The sequence below is a fragment of the Cystoisospora suis genome, assembly GCF_002600585.1.
Source record: "Cystoisospora suis strain Wien I chromosome Unknown contig_3889, whole genome shotgun sequence".
In the NCBI taxonomy this organism is placed as follows: domain Eukaryota; phylum Apicomplexa; class Conoidasida; order Eucoccidiorida; family Sarcocystidae; genus Cystoisospora; species Cystoisospora suis.
In genome coordinates, this window is record NW_027156684.1 from 16,480 (window position 1) to 35,079 (window position 18,600).

Sequence of the window (18,600 nt, forward strand, 5' to 3'; positions counted from 1 at the left end):
TTGGGCTTCCCCCGTGGACATGATCCGACAGCGTACGACTGACCCCGGCTGTAACGCAGCGTCGCTCAAAAGGTGTGCAGTCGAAGTACTGGTTTCCGTGTGACTGGGGCCTTGCAAGTTTGTGAAACCTGACGCGACACTGCCTGTCAATGTCAGCGCATCAGAACAAAACCACAAAAGGGTCCCGCAGGTGTGGCTTTCGGTCGCTGATACACTTGCAGGCAGTGGCCTAAACCCCAATACTTGGAGAGAAAATCACCAACTCTTTCGACTCCGGGTCTACACACACTCAAGAGCCGCTCGCGGTCAACGGCGAAAACCGACGCCTACTTCCAGCACTCTGTTACTTGACTCCAGTCTTCTGAAGTGTGTGCACACCACGCAGGGATACAATGGCGCCCACAGATAACACGCTGGTGAAGCACGGATGATCCACAGATACATCCAGGCTTTCACCTTTTGCTAACCCCTCGTCCGGTGTTTTGCCCTAGACCGGACAAAATCTCACCCTCCTGCATGTGGCGAAGTTCCTGCTGCTGTCCGGACAATGTTGGGACCGCAGGATGATCACAGTGTCCCCGAGTGCGCCCAACCCCTTCCCGCCCCCACGGAAGCCTAACCCGTCCGCATCGGATGTGACGCCGCCGACGAAAATACCTTAGATCAGGCACTTATCTGGTGACTTTCCGCAGCTGGCACAACGTGTACCGCAGGCGTGAGATTAACGCGGTCATTATAAATATACACATATATATATATCTATCTACATATACGCGTGTCAGTACGTGCAAGAGGAGAAACGGCTAGTACTTTTTAGCGGATGACAGCGACCCTGCCGCTTCGGATTTTTCTCTGCAGTTTTTCTTCCTTCTTTCTCAAGGCAGCTGCTGCAGGACTATCTTCAGGGGGCTCATCGGGAGTAAAGACCCAATCGAGAATATGCCGGACGACCTTGTATATCGCATAGGCCGGCACAACCATCCACAATAGCCATCCATTAGGATGAACGCCTCCCGCTATTTGGGAAGCGGCTGCGACGAGAAAAAAATCTGTGGCCAGGGAGTGGGGAACCCCAAGCAATAAGCTGCTGGTTATAGACGAATACGTGCTATAGTATAAGGCATATGTTGCTGCAAGCCACGAGCCTTCCCACCATCCCAAAAAAGGAAAGCTGGAGACGAACGAAGACGGGAAATTATTCTTGAACAGCAGCGCGCGAAAACAAAGAAAAAGTGCCTGAAAAGAAGCATTCACGGAGAGACAGCAAGCAACGAAACGCGAGGCGAGTGAAGCTTCAACAGCACCGTTTATGTCGTCGCAGCCGACACGCGTATTCCAGAGACTTGAGAAGACGGTGACCGGAGAACCGATTAGAAATTTAGAGCATTCTTGGTCTGCACGGAGTACAGTCTCGTGACATGTCTGACAGTCTCGGTGTATTCATTCTTGCTGGAAGCCTGAATACGCATGTTGGGAAACATGTTTGTACGTAAGGTATATGTACCTGCTCCTGTGGACAACCAAAACTACATACCTGAACAGAGGCACTGCTCACACCCAGCAAAGATGCCACTGGTTAGTCCTCTGACTGCTCCGGGACGCAGACGCGCTGGCGGCAGAGCGCCAACGTTGCGACTTCTGGAAGGCAGGGATGGCCAGTCGACGGCGGGACGCGGTCGACGACCTGACGAGCCAGGATTGTAGGCCCGGCTTCCGGTGTGCTGCGAAGCACATCTTTTTTTTTCCCGTACCCTTTTTCTTACTCACTACCTCTCACACTTAAGCGTTTCTGTCCTACAGCGTGCATCCCGAGTGCGACAGATGTAACCAACATCCTCCTGAGTACGTTGAGAGGGTTAATGAAATGATGGGTATCCCGTGTATACTGAGCAAACGACTCACATACGTTGACAGAGAGTGTGGACGACACCGTGCAGAAGCCGGGCGTATCAACATGGAGATGTATTCTTGAGCAACTAGCTACAAAACATAGTGCGGATTGAGAACCTCCGTGCCGTGGACTATGGAAGAGAAACTATGTGCTCCACCGCTACTAAATATTTTAGTACCAGGAGGTACTGCAAGTCAAAGCCTGGCCACAATGGGCAACCGAAAGATGGGTTTAATGCCCACGACTACCTGGCGCTCAAGTACATGGGAAAACTGCTGACGTGCATGACGGCGTATACGCGTATTTACGCAGCTATCCTGCGCCCAACCTATCATACCAGCTAACAACTTGCTGAGCATGTGAAGCTACTGAAAGTGTAAACTCTGTCTTCTCTGACCAGACAGCTACTCAGCTTTCAACTAGTGCGAAGAACTAAGGTGGTGAATGTACACTGTAGAAAGTCATCAGCGAAGAACTGTGTGCGCCTCGCACTTCGGAAGAGAAGAAAGAAGAGACGAAAGATAGGTCAGCCACCGCTGGACTTATAAGGAGGAGTTATTGGGAAAGGGCTAACAGGTTCGTATGTTGTCGCGTTAACGAGAAACGCTTCCCTCAGTATCACCAGCAGTTCGTTGCTTTCTGTTGATGAGGCGACACACGCTCAGGCGTGCCTCGCTCATACCTGGCTACCCCTCTGAGGAGACTCTGCCACATATGAGGTGCAGCATGTGTCCGGATAGCGTAGCTGTAACAGAGGATATATATACGTCCTGCGGTCGCGGCAACAGCTGGAAACGCTTAAATGCGACTAAGGAGCACAGGGAAACACAGGCCGTCGAAACTCGTGTGTCGGGACAGGAGTCCAGGTACGAGGAGCAGAAGAGACTCACCGTGGAAATCCCCACTCCAAGCATATGCGTTTGAAAGTAGCTGGCGGCCTTTTGCTGCCTTTTCTTATCTGCTTGCCCCGCCATCTCCCGGTTCCGAGGAATCCCGGTTCCTCCTGCACGCAGATCGCTGGTGCAAGAAAGAGTGGGTGACAGTAGAGGAGCGAACCGCAACAAAAGAAGTGGAATGCAAGAAGTGTGCATGTGGAAGACCCCCCGTACAGCGGGCCGCACTCGGACCAGAGATGTCCGCGGCTCTGTAGGCCCAGCAAAATGTGGCTCCGAGACAAGCTAACGAGACCTCTACGAAGCGCTGCCAGTCGAAAGAAACAATCAGAGGGAAAAACTACAGCTTTTAAAAGCACAGAAGCAGCTGACGCAACGAAGACAAAACGTGACACAGACTTGTCCGGAATCCGGGGCCCTAAGTGGTGAGCTGGGATGGCCACGCTGCACTCCAACAAAAATGGCTGAGGCGACGAAGGTGCAAAGGTCGGCGACAAGAAAGAGGAAAGTGTGATAGGCGACCGCGTGCCTAGCACAACGAAAATCTGAGGACACTCCTTATGGGCGGGCGTGCTTGATCCGTTTTGCATGCGAAGGCGGACCCAGCACTGCCGAGAGCGAACTGGCCTACAACGTTTCACCGGAGACGTTCTTCAGAAGACAGAGACCCCGCAACACCATAGTTCTCCATTCCGACGTAGTGTGTCGGTGTCTGCAGTGAGACGGTTGGCCTTGGCGGCTCTATTGTTGCACAATGTCAAGTATCAGCTGCCTCCGTGCTGGGACGGAGCAGCACGCAGTCGATGCTCAAACTGGTAACAGTTATCATCTTTCTTACTGTACCGAAATCACTGTTATGTCCTGGCTCCAATACATACCAGTCACTACGAGGTGGCGGCGACGACCGCGCCACCTCTCTTCGCCATCTACCATCTAGTGGCTTGACGGGCTGTGAGTGTCTCGTCTCGCTGGCGTTGCGTTTGAGTACATTCCGACTGTGCAGCTACGTGGAACTTGAGCGAAGAGCTCACAGCGGTAACAAGGGCTTTCTGCTGCCAAGAAGATCGGTTTCTTTCGTCCTTCTTTGGTTGTCATACCTGGTTTCCGCATTGATTACGGGAGGATCGCAGGCACGCACAACAGGTGTGTTGGCGGGTCTTCGCCCTCACCTCCTCTGCTGCTGTAATACATCGACCGCCGTTCGGCAGCCACATTAGGTTCACGGTGTCACCCATCTCTTGTGTCACCTTTCGTCCGGTCAAGAGTAGAGTCTTCGCATTCTCCTTCTCCCGCGATGGGTCCTAACCGTCAACGGGGCCGGGGCAGCTCGCGTGCGGCCAGAAGAGGGGAGACAGGAGAAACGAGTAGAGTCCGGGGATCCTCTTCATTTGTTTGTTCTGCTGGGACAAGGACGGTCTACGAAGACAGTCGTCAGTCAGCCATTGTTTTCCAGAGTTCTCGGTCTAGGTTCACACAACCGCGGATGTCTGGTAGCGCAGCTGCGGCTGCTGAGCGTCGTGCCTTTCGTACAGGAGAGACTTCTTCCGGCTTCTGTCGGCTCACGCCATGCGCTACTCTTGCCCTGACAGCAAATGAAAGAGTCCTGGCCGGAGGCTGTCTGACCCCGTCTTGCGGTGTGCCCTCGAGAGGCGAGGAGCCGACATTCGTGGGTAGTCACTGCGTCCTTGCTTCCGGGTTTGAGGACCCTCAACGTAGCATATCGATGGAGTTCCATGCCTTGTCCGATGTACAGAGGGATGGTCAGAGTTCTAGTTCGCTCTCAACTTGCTCCTCCCCATACCCACCGGTACTACCATCATCGTCGTTGGTTTGTGTCTCATCCCCGCACACCACTGGTGGACGTTCTTCTTCCCTCGCAATAGGATTTCCTTCCGACTCACCGCTTCTGTCACTTCCCAACGGAAGTCGGAGTGCTTGCTCCACGTCAGTTTCCTTTGTATCTGCCGCGGGCACAGGCTGTATCTCACAGGAAATGAGACGAAAGAGAGATGAAACTGCACTCTTCTGGTGTTCTGTTGAGCGAGAGACGCGTGCACGTCTTGAGGGGCTTGGATTTGAAGGCGACGAAATTCTAAACTGCCTCGCGTGTTGTCGAGTGGTGCGCCATTATCAGATGAGGTCCCTTTTCCCTTCTTTTGAGGACGAGCCACTGTGTGCAGACGAGAATAGCAGGAAGACTTCTTCAAGGAACAAAAAAGCGTCCTCTGATGGGTCTACTCCTGTGGGACGATCCATATTAGCCCGGCAACAGAAGGAAGATCATAAGAGACAGAAGGTGAAGCTGCGAGCTGTTGGGCATCTCTTGCGCACATGTGTAGAAATTATCTGTGCCTCTGCGGCCGCCGGAGAGGGTGCTGTAGAGGTTCTAATGCAGCCAACTGTCCGTCTTTTCGATGACCGGCAGTGCGCTGTAGCTAGAGAAGCTGAGAAGTTACAAAAAGCCGCAAGAAATCTCGAAGCGTCTTTATGGAAGAGAGGAGGTGCAACATTACCAGAGCCTTTCAGGGACTCTAAAGCTCTCTTACAGTTACGAAAAGAACATCAACGCATTCTTCATGCTAGACTGCTAGAGATGTCGTATAGACAAGAGCAACCCCAGAAGAAGATACAAGGCGGGGAGAGAAGCAGCAGTGAAAATCACGGCAAGGGTGATTTGAACACGTCTCTTCTCCGCACACATCAAGTAACGGAGGGGGCGGTTGACAACGAAGCATCGGCTCAGGACCATACATGGCCACCTGCTCTTCTTGTCTCCTTGGAATCTCTAGGGATTCGCAAGATTGACTTGACATGTCTCCTCACGGAGTTCACACAAAACCATATAGCCGGCTCGACATTTCTGAGTTCTCCAGGCTGTAGCCGCGGCCCTTCGCTTCATCCCGGCGGGACAGGCACGCGTGCTTCTCCCTCTAGCTCGGCTACAGCAAGTGCAGATTACCTCCACGCTAACCTGAAGCAACCGCGAAGTACTGAAGACGTCGAATCTGTGTACTCCACGGTCTTGCTTCGTGTCTTGGCAACGGCAGATCCGAATGTGAACAATTTCTCTGTGCAACCACCACTTTCGAAGAACTTTGCTCCGGCCCTTCCATGGAGTTTCACTGGAGGTACTGAGTTGCTCGAGGATCATTCAGCGGAAGCGGCGGAGACAGATCTGGAAGAGGAATTGTTAGCGCTGCGTGCTATATTCGGAGACGACGCCGTTAGGCATTTCTCCCCGCTTTCTTTCACGCAGGCCCTGTCGCGATATCAGTCACACAAGGTGGTAGAGGAGAATCCGTCAGAAATGTTTCCTCGGCACCGAAGTCATGTCATTGAGGTTGACGTAGATCCTACATGCTCCGTAGCTGTATACCTCTATACGGGATCGGCTAGTAGGAGCTCAAGTTCCAGCATGGGGCAGGAGGCAGAGCATTCACGGGACGCGGACAGAAGGCAGGACAATGAAAGAGTGACCTGGACCTATCCTGCCCACCCGCCTGTTCTGCTATGGCTGAGACATCCTGCCGCATGCATTTCCCGACGAAGACAGGTAACTGTAGAGCTTCTGTCTCGCAGTATGCGCAGTTGGAGACACGGCCCTATGCTCTTTGAGTGGCTTTCACTTCTTCAGGAGTGGTCTAGAAGCATACAGTGCTCGCACGGAGAAGAAATTGCGGAGAAGAGGAAAGAGGTACACGAGCGGTCGAAAATGGTTGAGGCCCACTCAGATTGCCAGGTAGGTCCGGCGCCCGGAGGCGGCAGACACCCCTTGCTCAATGATGATCAACACACCGGCGGAGACAGAAAAGCTCAGCAGGGGAACTACGATCAGTGCAGCTGCTGTGGGGGTCTATTACTGGAAGGGACAGGAGCTGTAGAGACACAGAAGAGAAGAGAAGAGCACTGCACTGTGAGTTGTAATGATGCAGCAGGGAAAGCACAAGAGATAGCTATCGGATCGGAGGACGCACCAGAAGAGAGCGAAGATGTCGCTAGTCTCATGCGTCCGAGTCTACGCTGGTGGGGTAAATCTGACGGCGGACAAGACAACTGTTCCACAGTTTCCTCAACCGCTGATAGTGCTTCGGAAACCGTGCATCTGACCGGGGTCACACGAACAAAGGCTGCGGCAGCTTCACGATGTGCGACGATAGCAGGAGCCCGGCAATCTCAACCAACCAGCACTTTCTTCACCCTACTCAATAAGAGTAAACGTGAACTGGAAGAAATCAGTTCCCGCTGGACATCGCCTTCTACTCGACGACGTACGGACAGTCTTGGAACGGTAGTGACAAGCACTCAAGACCGCTTAGAAAAGCAAAAGGAAGAGGCCGCAGCGGTTGCGGAATCTCGGGCGGCACGAATAGCGTACCTGAAGGCTCTGCTTGAACAAGAGAAGGAACAAGAGGAAACAGAAGAGGCTGCTCAAACAACGGAGCAACAAGAGGAGGACGTTTCGTCCGACGACGAAGAAGAGGACGACGTTTCGTCCGACGACGAAGAAGAGGACGACGTTTCGTCCGACGACGAAGAAGACAACGGCTCCCGGGAGACGCGAGAGCTCCCCGGAGGACATCAGCTAGGCGAGAAAGAACAACCTGAAGAAGGAGAACTCGTAGGAGTAGCCAAGGGTCTCCTAGAAAAGCTACAGGCAGAAGATCAGAAGCGACTGTCTGACGTTGTGCAGGCCACCCGGGAAGCGAGTGAAGAGTTGCGGAGTGCATGGGAAAGGAGGGCCGATCCTTTCCAACAGAAACGCCGAGAGCTTCCAGTTTACGCCTACAGGGAGGAATTTCTACAAGGACTGCAACGGCAACAGGTGGGGCAGTGAAAAATGACAACGCAAGAAGGCCCCCTAGGAAACAACTGCAGGAGGGGGGCTAAAGTGTCTAGGGCGACTGGAGCACAGTATACATGATAGGCGAATGCACTGTACCGCTTCCCCTGGCTTTATACTCAGGGGTGTGTTTTTGAAAGCACTCACGAGTAGTGAAATAAGAGTCATTTCTCCCTCTCGAGTCTCACTGGGACGAATCTAAAAGGCTTGGCATGTTGCGGGACCCGTTCCCCGGACAACGTCAGGAGGGAATTCGCGTTCTTGATGCGGTTGCGTGGAAATCAGTCAAGTACTCATGTTGTTCTGTGCAGATTTATGTTTCTCTTCACGGCGTTAGCGGTAGGCGAACCATAGCTGCCGCCGAATTCTACGTTCAATGCACAGTCCGAGGGCTCTTGTTGTCCGGCTTTTTCCGAACTGCGCGGGCATTTTCTGTCTTGCCGGTGGCAAGTTATGGAGCTGGGACAGCTCAGTGACAGACCCTCCGCTGCGTAGCCGTTGCTTCCGCATCCGGATCGAGACATCTCAGTTCGAGATCTGATATTTGTTTTCTGAAACTCCCTTGAAGCTCTCTCTGGTTTTGGTCGTGGGCCGGATTACTCTGGTGTGTTTTGATTTCGGCGTACGAGTGTGCAAAACCGCCTTGTTCGCAGTTCGCTTCGCCCTACATTGCGGGGGATGAGATTCTGAAATGCCACTCTTACAATATATGTAAGTAGTAGTATTTGCTTGTGGGTCTACGTTATGCAGGTCCTCGTGGTATGTGGTGAGACGGGGTGCGGAAAAACGACACAGCTTCCGCAGTATGCCTTCGAGCATCTCCTGCAACAGGGCCAGGCCGCGGCCTGCTTTATTGTCGTTACACAGCCTCGACGAATCTGCGCTATCTCTGTGGCTGAGCGTATTGGAGAAGAGATGAGCGAGAAAGGCCGAGTTGGAGGGACGGTTGGTTATCAGATAAGGTAACGAGACGGGTGACTGCACGGCGATCTGGAGTCTTCAGTCTGATTCACGTTCGCTTCGTATCTCTGTAGCGCGCCCCTTCTTAATGGGTGCCGGAGACAAGGACACCTATTCACTTGTTCCCCGTTCAGTTACGTGCGGCGCAAGAATGCCACAGCACCTTTCGGATATCGACCTAGTAATGTCTCTAGAGAGTCGAAGAAAGCTTCGTTTCACATACCAGCTAGTGCGGATTGTTTTTCGCACATCGTCTTATTCAGGGTTTTTCGTGAGTTTGGTGAACGGAGCAAATTTTTCTCGTACTTCCTCCAAAGCAGGTGCTCTCGATCCTTCCCCAACTTTTTGCAGTGAAACATATGTCTTGTAGGCACTGTCTGAACCGTATACATTGTTTTTGAGCCTTTCGCTACGTCAGGGTCGCACATAGGAGCTTTGTGTCGCCTGCAGCAGGCCATGTATTTTCTCGAAAGGCTGGTTTGTTGCTAAACCATAAACGTTGTAGGCGTGTGGAAAACAGGCTGTTTCCGACTCGTTGCAAGACTTTCCTGGAACCTGGGCTCTTCTTCCCCCTTATGCGCAGAATGGAAGGCAAGCGTGGACCCGACACGCGGCTGCTGGTGTGCACCACGGGTGTGCTGCTGAGGTAGGCGAGCGTGCGTGTACTTGTGAAAGATGTCGTCTGTATATACAAATTTTGCAGCAAAGTGGTACCCCCTCAGTGGAGACACTGCTTCCGTTTGATAAGGCAATCGAAAGCCTCTGCGTCCGTGTATTTGCGTCTGCAGTAAAGGGCTCAGCTATAAGTGGGTAAGTGTGCTCGCGTGCATGGTCACAGTCTTGCTGGTCGCATGTTCTCGTGTGGCGTGATCTGCATTTGCCATCTTCCTTCCAGTTCCTGGGGCGGTATACTTCATGCGCAGGACATACTGCCCTTTTTCTCCATGTCGGTGTCTTTGTTTCACCGAAGCTCAGTCTGCTTCTTCTTCCTCATGATCCCTGGCCGGCTCCTCTGTCTGTGTCGTCTTGCATCTCTCGCCTTTCAGAATGATGGAAAGCCAGCCGAGACTGGAAACTGTAACGCATCTCTTCATCGATGAAGTCCACGAGCGAGACTTGCAGACTGACGTCCTTCTTGTTCTTGTCAAGCGCATTCTACCTACGGTAAGACCTGAGCATTTTCTTTACAGTTAGAAGCTGTACTTGAAGTTGAAGGTGGGCGAAAGAGGAGGTTCAGTAGACCAAGACGTCCTTACCATGTTCGCAGCCAAGCGAGAACTAGGTAGCTGAAGTATTTACCCTGAAAAGGGGACGGCCCGCTTAATATCAGGTGTTGCTCGGAGGTGCGATTTTCTTCCCTTCGTCAACCTCACATTCCTGACAGGGTACAACACTATTACAGGGGATGCTCTGCCTTTCCAAGCCGATCGCGCCACGAGAAAAACCGTTCACCTTCCTTCCCGCATGCGCAGGGGCGGGCAAAGGATGGAACGAGAATGTTGGAGTGTGATGGCGCTCTCCCTGTTGGTGAACGTCTGCGGTATGCAGGCACCCGCTTGTCTACTATACGGTTACCCTGAAAGGTTGCTGCTCTACAGTCAGTCCACTCGTGATTCTTTGTACTATGGATTGGGCCGCTGAAGGGGTGTGCAGCCCAGCTTTGAGATCGTTGACTCGTGGTACCAATTTTGTTGTTTTCCGACAAAACTAGCCGTACGTATGTCGGTCTCTCCAATGGTAGGCTTGCATTAGTGTCAGGTCCGCGTGGCTTCGAAAAACACTGAAGGCATGTTGGGTCCATTCCCTCTTTTCTTCGCATCGACGAAGAGTCTGCTCTTGTCACCTCTGCGAACACTTCTCACACTGGCAGACGCTTCTCCGAGGCAACAGTTTTTCAACTGTATTGTCCGGCACGCGCCTGCACCCACCTCACGTCTCAACTCGTACACTTCGTAACAGACGATAGAGTCCTCACCCTGTTCCAGCTGAGCGCTGTCTGTCTCCAGGTAACCTAAGCACTTTCCGTTGCTTCTCTGTCGTTGTGTAACTCTCTTCATAGAAAAGTCTGTACTTCAACTGTACACGCGTCTTCCTCCCTTTGACTTCCACTCTTTCTTGGAGTTCCTCAATTGTTTCCTTTCTTTCGCATATTTTGCATGGTGTTTCGATATGAATCAGTACTCGTTTGCGCGTTTTGTCATCATCGTGTAAACTTGTCACGTCTTGCACTTTTTCGTCGTGTTTAGTCCTGCTCCATGTTCTGTTGCATCCACAGGAGAAGGATGTGTTCTTCCGTCAGGTCGCCTTCTCTTATGTTACCCTCAGAGACCGACCCTGCGTGTTGTTCTCATGTCTGCTACAATCAATGCGGAGACATTTGCAAATTACTTTGGAGAGAATGTCAAGATCATCCATGTCAAAGGTGCGACTGGGCAAACGAAAAAGCGGTTCCCTGCGGTGCCTTCTCAAGAAAGACAGCTTGTTTGGCCGGAGGAGAGATGGTATCTGTCCTGTCCTAGGGAAAGCGATACAGAAGCAGCAGTCTCTTCTATATCTTATGAACTTGAGAGGGAAAGACATCGTCTACTACCTGCTTTTGAGGTTTAACTGGCTTTTGCTGAGCACACTGTCAAAGTGATTCTTCAGCTCACCCATTCCCAACAGACTCTACAAGTCCGAGTTCTAGGGAAGGCACGAAGCGTTCCAGCCCCGAAGGTTCACAGTCCCTTTTGTGCATGGAACGCTCGCATGCTCGCTTGTTTAATGAGAAGGCAAAGGAGAGAGAGGCATATCTAGCACGCTTCACTCTATCTACGGGGTTTCCTTGTACTGCACCTAAATGTGCATGTATTACTTTGTTTGAATGGCTACAGACCCACTAACGGCATCTTTCCGTTCACACAAACATCCGTCACGTTTCTTTTAGGATGTCCTCGCGGTGAACGTTGAGGTCCTGTGTGTGTACCGGCGATTGTCATGCAATCACTCTCCTGTCGATCGCCAGCGAGAAGACTACCAATGTTTTAGTACTGTTCTACTAGGGATGTTGATATCCGAGACAAGCTTGGTTCTAGCTTCTTGTGAGCGGCATATGGTAAGGGATGGATAGCGATAATCATGTCAAGGCTAAGTTATATAGCATTTTTGGGAGCATACCGTGAACCGATGATCTCTCAGTCTCTTCACAGTTGCTTTGTTAAACGCTTGATGCTCGAATATATTGAGGCCCGCGGAATTTTGAGTTTTTCCGAAGAAGAGTCAGGCTTTCCCCTGGAGATTACTTTGCTGTCTTTCACTTGGTTACCTACAGGTCGGACATACCCTGTTACCACACTTTTTCTCCAGAATGTTCTGCACGTCACGAAGCATGACATCCGGCTTCCTTTTCTTCGGCCTGATAGAAGACTGGTGAGGAGGCGAGGTTGCAACGACCCGTATCCAAGGCGAGGCTTCAAAAGGCGTCGTTTTCGCTGGTATTCTGTTTTCTTTTGAACACAGTCGGTTCCTCTGTCTAGACACATACATCACTCGAAGGTTTCAGTAGCGGGCTAAAACTGATTCTTCGTCATTCTTGCTAAACGCTTATTTCGTCTACGTATCGTTGCTGTATTTGATGTGAGGGTGGCTGTCTTTCTAGCCCTAAAGGGGGCAGGGGACGCAGCATATTGCAAGGACGCTCGTGCGTACGCCTGCGTGGGGGGAACGTAGGTGCTGGATGGGCATTTAGGATGGGGCATGCTACTACTGCCTCATGTGTATTCGCATTTATGCTGGTCCGCATGCCTCGGACCTTCTTTGCTGCTTGCCTTCAGAATAGTCTTTCTGCTGAACAAGAATCCTCCCTTCGTAATCACGAACCATACGCCTCTCTCCCTCGTCGTCTCCTGGAGGATCTGTGGAAGTACAATGAGAAAGAAATCAATTATGATCTAATCGTCGACTTGATTCTTTGGATTGATGAGTGCTGTCATTCCAGAACCCTGTCGGCGAGGTCGCGTTCCTCCTCTTCTTCGTCACGCTCCGCGCCTACGTGTTCGTTCGAGTGTACCTCCAGCAGTCAAGCGATAGGGATAAGGGAAGCTATTGAAGCTTTTAGCATGTCTCCGCAAGAGCTTTTCAGCCGTGTAGGTGGAGGGGGAGGAATTCTTGTATTCCTTCCTGGGATGGCAGAACTGAAGAAATGTTCTCAAGTTCTTAGGGAGCGACAGACAGTCGTGGATGCGGGTAAACGATGTGGCGACAGGGAGTCTGGGGGAAGAGGTACCAGCAGATTCTTTGTTGTTTTACTTCATTCCTTTGTGCCCATGGATGAACAGCGAAGGGCATTCTCTGTACCCCCTGCTGGACAACGAAAAGTTGTCTTGGCGACAAACATTGCAGAGACTTCGATCACCATCGAGGACATCAGTTTTGTCATAGACACGGGACTTCATCGGACCACATCATTCCACAGTGCTTCTCGTCTCTCCACAGTCAAGGTATGAGTGGTGAAAGAAACTCCGTCCTCTCCCTTTTTCTCCGTATGGATACCTATCATGTCTTTCCACTTTCACGCTATCCGTACATATATATATATATATATATATATATATAGATATAGATATTGTGGACGTGCTCAGCTGATGAACGTTCCTCTCTCTTTTCTTCTCTTGTCAGCTTCTTTTTTACAGTGGCCTTTTCTCATCTCAGTTTGTGCGTGCGTTTGCCCGGTCCCGAACTCCGTCGCATCTATCTTCAGCACCGTTCATTTGCGTCGACTCCGCCGGCGTGACTTGTTGCTAGTCTTTCATATCTCCTTAACTTGGCTGGGAAACGAAGGTAACAAAGGAAAAGCAACGAGGTTCTTCTTTTGTATTATACCTCTATCTCCCCGTATGCATTTCTCTACTTTGTTGTGGATGTCCGCATATAGATATGTCCATGTCCGCATATAACGAGTGTTGTGTAGATTCTTTGTATGACGCACAGGACGTGTGGGTAACGAAGGCTAACGCGCAACAGAGGAAAGGACGTGCCGGCCGCGTTGCGCCAGGCTTGTATTTCGGCCTTTATTCGACTTGGACGTTTGAGAAGAAAATGGAAGACCACATGCAGCCAGAAATTCTGGTGACTCCGCTTGAAGAAATCTGTCTGCAGCTTTTCGCTCTCCGGTACGGCGTCACCTTCTTAGTGCGACCTTTCTTTCTCTCTCTAGTGGTCAGATCTTCTTCTCACTGCAAGTCAGGAGAGACTTCTTGCGCCGGGAGGACAGCATCATAGACTGGAAGAAGAAACCACTGAGGTTGACAAGCGAAAACTTGCACTCTCGTTTTGCACCAGGTGGATGTCATCTACAGCCGAAATACGCGGGGGCAAGCCCTCACTTCGGGGGCGGCTGTTCCGGCAGGATCCTCACAGCAGGGAAAGCAGACTAGAGAGAGTGGCTCACCTATGTAAGAGAGCCTTTAATATACTACAGCAGCTCTGGACGCGTCAGCCTCGTCTTGAAGTGTCTACTTCACTCCGCATGCTCCGTACTTTTTGAATACCAGCTGGTAGAACGGGTGATACAGAAAAAAGCTAGACAGACATGAAGAATGACTGAATAGGCACCCCGGACATAAACGCGGAGTCCCTAGGCTTGTGTTCCAGTCTGCTCGCTGTTTTGTCCTCGTCCCCTGTGCAGACTCGATCACCCGGCACGCCTGCTTGCTGAGGCCCTAGATGCCCCTGACGCTTTGCGAATCTGTGCGGCTTTGAAGCACCTACGGGCTATTCAAGCTCTTGAACGTTCTGATCACCCTTTTCCAGTCATCGATGCCGCCCCAGAGGGCCAGTGTCCTTCTGATGATTCGCCTTCTTGTTTTCCACTGCAAGAATCGATAGTGAAATCTCGATCTGCCTGCGACACTGCCTCACAACCTCCTCCATCTTCGAGCCCGGTAATAAAGTCCCCGCCTACTCCGCCGTCTTATTTTGCCCCTGCTGTTTCTTCATGTGCTTCTGCGCTCTCTCATCCCTCCTCCTTTATTTTCCCGTCTATGGGGTTCCCGTCACAAGGGTGTAAGACAAGCTTCGATAGAGAAGCAGATGGCATTCTGCTGGGATGTATTTGTAGCAGTATGGTGTGTACGGTCACCGATACGTACCGCCCTAAGGGAGATGTCTTCGCACTGCTGGATAAGACGGACCATGCTGGAGGGAAGAGTGCCAAGCGGGGAAGGCGACGAGTAGCACGGGAAGATGAAAAACAACAGGTAATGTTCTCTTCTTTGCCTCTTTATTTTGTCTGACGATTTTCCCGTCTACCTTCCACGGAAGTACAGGTTTTCGGTTCGCTTTTTCCGCTCTGAGATTACTCTTTTCTGATGAGATGCGACTCCCCCTCGTAACCGACGTACCGCCATTTTACTAATTTGGGGCAGCCCAAGGTAGGCTGCCCACAATTAGTAGAATGCCGATACGAGTCGTTGGCCTTTGTTCTGTGCGGCTTCTAAGCCGTACCCTTTATTGCTTGTCTTACACAAAGATCTCCTTGCTTCACGCTCTCACTTGGTGTAGCGCGATTGCCACTGCTTGTCAAGAACTCCCCAAAGAAAGGCCTCTCCGCTCGGAAATGGAGACGACCATGAGCAGCCATGAAAAGTCGGCCGTTCTTAGTCCGGACACGTTTTCTCGGTATCAGCTGTTTTCCTTCCTTCCTATTTCTTCCAGTTCGTCCACGGCAAGTTAGTTCGCTCCAATCTCGGTGTCGAAACCGAGCACCCTCTCTCACCGCCGTACGAGGAGGGAATTAGAGGAACTGGGCGTGTGCAGTAGCACAAGTAGAACATTCGGTAAGGGTACATGATGCGTCGAGGCGGTTGGAGACTTGACCTCGTGGTACATAGCATCTATGAGGACGAGCAAGTCGGAGTCGTGCTGGGTGAAGGAAACAGTCTGATGTTCTTGCTGAAAGAGTACAAGATAGCAATACTGAGCTTTTCGCTTGTCGAATGATAAGGATTTTATCGTTTTCTTTGCTGTCTCTTTATCAGCTTCTCGGCTATGCTAAAGATGACTTGCGGCTGAGCCCTCTTGGCTGGCAACTGTCGCGCTTGCCTGTGGACGTGGCCATGGGGAAATTGTTGATTCTTGGTGCCGTCTTCGGAGTCCTAGACACAACGCTAACGCTCGCCGCGATTCTGAATGTGAAGACTCAACTATTTTCAGCTTTCAAATACGGAAGAGAACAAGCAGACGAAGCTAAAAGGAAACTTGCATGTACGCGCTTGCACATTTCTCGAAAGAGACCATATGTATCGCCAAGGTTGCTTTTCAGCAGCGCAGCAAGAACAGGATATGAGTTTGTTCACAGAGTTCATAGCACGGGAACTCTGGGGAGCACCTGTCGGCTTTAGTTACCTGCTCATTCGCTCCAGCTTTCCGGTTGTGTCCCAGGCCATGTTTCTTTCGCCTCCTCTTTGTCTTTAGTACCTCTTCTGTGGAAGCTGGCAAATCGACTCCAAATGCTAATAAGAGAGTGTGCGCGCGGCAAAGGTGGGTGATCTGCAGTGAAAGACCAGCATCTGTTTAAGAGCGGTTCCCACTGCTTAGAAGCCTGTCTTGAGCGTTCGAGTAGTTCTCCCGGTGAGTTCAACTCAGCACCTACTTCGCCGTTCAGAAACGACTCGCAATGGCGTATCCAACTACAAGGTGAAGACAAGCTTTTCGGTCCTGAATTCGCATTCCTGTAGAACCAGCAGATGCATGGGTGTAGTAAGGGTTTTTGTGTACCGTTCGTTGTCGTGAATGCTGCGGTCTTCTTCAAGACATGACGGGAAAGGGCGACTTCCATTTCCTCCGCCGAACACGTGAGAGTTTTCCAGTGTGTCTTTTCATCTGTAAGGCGACACAGGAAGCGACCACGTTGCACTGTGGCATGCCGTCGCTGGATACGAGGAGAGGCGTCGTTCGGGAAAAGGAGAGGCCGCGCGCTTTGCGACTTTGAACTGTTTGGACATCCGAGCCATTGAAAATGTTCTAGACACAAGGAGACACATTCAGGGAGTCAGTCTGGGGCACTGTACAGGTGTTTGGCGGCTGATGGAGCAGAAGATCCATGTGGCTCTGTCTGTCTTTCACAAAGTCGGTATATTCGATCCGAGGTTTAGGCGTGAAAGAACGCACTTACAGTAATTCACGCGTGTCCACCGCCCTGGACGTGTGGTTTCGTGTACTTGCGTTAGCGAGGACATTGAAATGAAATGTTGTACCAGCCGTGTCGAAGGTATGAGTTTGGCCTGTGCGCGTGTCAAGTAGTGACCGCAAGTTGAGGTGTGTGGAGACCCTAGCTTTTTTTTTCAGTGAGCATACATCGAAACGAAGCACAGAGTAAGCGCAAAGAACTTGTCTTGCTTCAGGGAAGGGGGGAAAGGAAGATGTAGAGCGATGGAGAAGTATCCCGCCAAAAGGCTGCTGTCGTTTTTTTTCTTGTTAGGCCAGTGTGTGTACTTATTCTAAAGTGATTACAAGGTCGTCCTCAGACCCTTCGTCGCACTTCACTTTTCCTTTGATCAGTTCCAAGGTAGAAACTCCTACGGATCAGCAGCATTGGCGTGAGTGTTTTTCACTGGCGTGACCCAAAAGAGTTCAGTTTTTCAAGGCGTCGTGGCTGGCTGACAGCTCGGAAGGCTTTTCTTCATGGGTACAGGTTTCTTGGGCATATATCTGCGTGTTCACTATTGTCATGAGCACGACTCGGGTGACAGGCGCCTCACGGGATCGTATACAGTGGCCGTGCGTTGGTGGGTAGGTGCTTGAGCACCGAGGACTCAATCAGCAGAATCCGCCACGCCGAGTTCACGACGTAATTAGGAGTCTTAGACACGAGGGTACCTGGCATGCGTACCTAAGACCGGAGGTCTACCGTGTGCCAGCCCCCCGTTCTCTTCGGTCCCACCGAATTTCCCTTCCACAATTTCTTTCCTATGGGCATGCAGGCGCTCTTGGATGCAGGACTTGATTCTTTCTGTGTTTCCTCCATCAAGGAAGACGAGAGGGATACTTCCTGTCTGCCGCAAAGCAATTTCCCTTTTACTGTCTCAGTCGGCCCTTCGGACGAGAGAAAGAGAGGAAGGTGCACCAGTAGAAACTACCACCAACAGCAGTCTCCAGTTACCACCCGGCATACTTCAGCTAGGCAAATGGACGGGGTTCCCGGCAATGGCCTCTCTAGCCCTGTGGGCATGCTAAAAGACATCAGACAACTGTCTCTCTTCCGCGCTCTCGTAGGGGCTGCTTTGTATCCTCAGGTACAGAGACACTACGAGCGTGCCGGTCCCGCGTGAGCAGAGACCGGCGCGCCCGTACTGGACAGCTGCGCTCTCTAGCAAGCGCAGTTTTACCTTCTAGGGTATTTGTTTCTTCCTCGGGCTCTGCACGCTGGTGGTTACGTGTGTTCACACGTGTGGTCGTGGAGCTCATCTGTAGGCGGTCATTACTTGGAACGCTCTTTGGATGACGGGAAATTGCTGTCGCTGAGTATTGATTGCTCGTGCGTACGTACATGCACTGTAAATCTGTCCGGGTGCTGATGCTGTTGTTTGCTCTCCTCTTCTTTACGCTAGAACACACCTTGGGATCTATCTGCGTTCACGTATCCCTTCACCGTACGTCCACGTCTATGTGTCCTTGTGGTTATCTTATTTGCGGGCGGCAAAAAGAGACAGCTGATTTTGCAGGCTAGCAGAGAGGCGTAGGAAAACTTCCTCGGAATGTATCCGTGTTCCTTGTGGAAGATCAACTAAAGAAGTCTTTTTGTCTGTGCGCAGTGTTGTTTTTATCTCGCGATGACGGCAAGCGTCTTTCTGTTCACAGTTCTGCTAAATCAGAGAATGACCGCACACCGAGCAGCAGGTTGATTCTTCGCTCTTTCCCCTTCACACGGGTCCCGTGCTTCGTTATCGGCGTTGTATTCCAATCACCTGGTCGAGAACAACGGCTGATCCCTCTCGACTCCCCGTCTCAGGAACGGTAGTGCGCGGTGATGCATGAGT

General features: G+C 51.4%; 2 protein-coding genes across 2 annotated transcripts in view; one reads left to right on the forward strand and one right to left on the reverse strand.

Annotated features, from left to right (window-relative positions):
* Positions 1–321: 321 nt before the first annotated feature.
* Positions 322–3,632, reverse strand: CSUI_007374 (uncharacterized protein). The gene is made up of 2 exons (XM_068067520.1): positions 2,782–3,632; positions 322–1,236 (listed from the first exon to the last, which is right to left on the reverse strand). Exons 1-2 carry the CDS (start codon positions 3,372–3,374, stop codon positions 1,092–1,094), a joined length of 738 nt encoding a protein of 245 aa, XP_067920504.1. The 5' UTR covers positions 3,375–3,632; the 3' UTR covers positions 322–1,091.
* CSUI_007375 (atp-dependent rna helicase dhx36) overlaps positions 3,433–18,600 on the forward strand; it is a 20,418-nt gene continuing 5,250 nt past the window's right edge. The window contains exons 1-13 of the mRNA XM_068067521.1: positions 3,433–7,606; positions 8,375–8,586; positions 9,168–9,230; positions 9,631–9,748; positions 10,910–11,006; positions 11,895–11,992; positions 12,397–13,062; positions 13,553–13,734; positions 14,250–14,820; positions 15,601–15,826; positions 16,037–16,102; positions 16,452–16,612; positions 17,545–17,856. Of these exons, the coding sequence (XP_067920505.1) occupies positions 4,079–7,606; positions 8,375–8,586; positions 9,168–9,230; positions 9,631–9,748; positions 10,910–11,006; positions 11,895–11,992; positions 12,397–13,062; positions 13,553–13,734; positions 14,250–14,820; positions 15,601–15,826; positions 16,037–16,102; positions 16,452–16,612; positions 17,545–17,856 (6,300 nt within the window). The 5' untranslated portion in view covers positions 3,433–4,078. The remainder of the gene's footprint in view (positions 7,607–8,374; positions 8,587–9,167; positions 9,231–9,630; positions 9,749–10,909; positions 11,007–11,894; positions 11,993–12,396; positions 13,063–13,552; positions 13,735–14,249; positions 14,821–15,600; positions 15,827–16,036; positions 16,103–16,451; positions 16,613–17,544; positions 17,857–18,600) is intronic.